The following is a 976-nucleotide window of genomic DNA, read 5'->3' on the forward strand; positions in this document are numbered from 1 at the left end:
TTCTGATTTTGTTTATTCTCTTTAGCTTGGAACTCCCTTTCTTCCCTCCATATCCTTTCTTCCCTTTCCTCTGGGGTTTCCCTAGTATTATACACTCTCTCTGCTACTTTCATTAAGTCCTGTAGGGTCTGCTCATCTAATCTATCTATCTTCTGAAGCTTTCTTCTGATATCAGGGGCTGCTGGGTTTACAAAAGATAGGACCGCTGCTGCTCTACTCTCATCAGCTAGCGGATCCATGGGAGTATACAGCTTAAACGCATCCATCAATTTTTCTAAATATGCTGTAGGGCTCTCTGTCAGTTCCTGCTTGACTAAGTTTACCTTGGCTAAATTAGTCGGCTTCCTCGCTGCTGCTCGGAGTCCGGCTATTAGAATCTGGCGGTACTTTTGGAGCTTCTCCCTCCCCTCCAGTAGTTCAAAGTCCCACCCAGGGCGAGATAACGGAAACCCAGCGTTAATTAAATTCTGAAGCGTCGTAGGTTGCTCATTATCCCCCGGAACATTTTTCCTGGCCTCGGTCAAGATCCTTTCTTTCTCCTCTGTGGTGAACAAAACCTGCAATAGCTGCTGACAATCATCCCAAGTGGGGTTATGGGTAAACAATATGGAGTCTAACACATTAATCAGGCTTTGGGGGTTCTCAGAAAAGGGGGTGTTTTGTGCTTTCCAGTTATACAGGTCTGATGTTGAAAACGGCTAGTACTGCCAGGTTCTGTTTCCGTCCTCACGGGGCGGGCTAACTGCCCTGAGAGGCAACGCCTGGACAGTAGACGATGAAGCTTCAGCTTCCTGGGAGCCCCTCTGGTGCAGGCGGAGACCAGAGGCTGGGCCCGTAATGACGGGCGGCGCACTTGGAGCATTCGCTCCATTCCCTCCCGACACTTGCAGAACCTGGAGAGGGTGGGGAGGTGGCAGAGGCGGAATCTGGTGAGGGTGGGGAGGTGGCAGAAGCGGCGGAGGGGCATGGGGGGTGG

General features: G+C 50.9%; 1 protein-coding gene across 1 annotated transcript in view; it reads right to left on the bottom strand.

Moving 5' to 3' along the window:
* The window catches only part of ABCB5 (ATP binding cassette subfamily B member 5), a 193,493-nt gene extending 192,526 nt beyond the window's left edge, over positions 1-967 (bottom strand). Inside the window, 2 exon segments of the mRNA XM_007946604.1 lie at positions 94-541; positions 706-967. Coding sequence (XP_007944795.1) covers positions 94-541; positions 706-967 — 710 coding nt within the window.
* Positions 968-976: the final 9 nt, after the last annotated feature.

The sequence above is a fragment of the Orycteropus afer genome, unplaced genomic scaffold (assembly GCF_000298275.1).
Source record: "Orycteropus afer afer isolate SDZICR_OR568_19922 unplaced genomic scaffold, OryAfe1.0 scaffold00008, whole genome shotgun sequence".
Lineage (NCBI taxonomy): Eukaryota > Metazoa > Chordata > Mammalia > Tubulidentata > Orycteropodidae > Orycteropus > Orycteropus afer.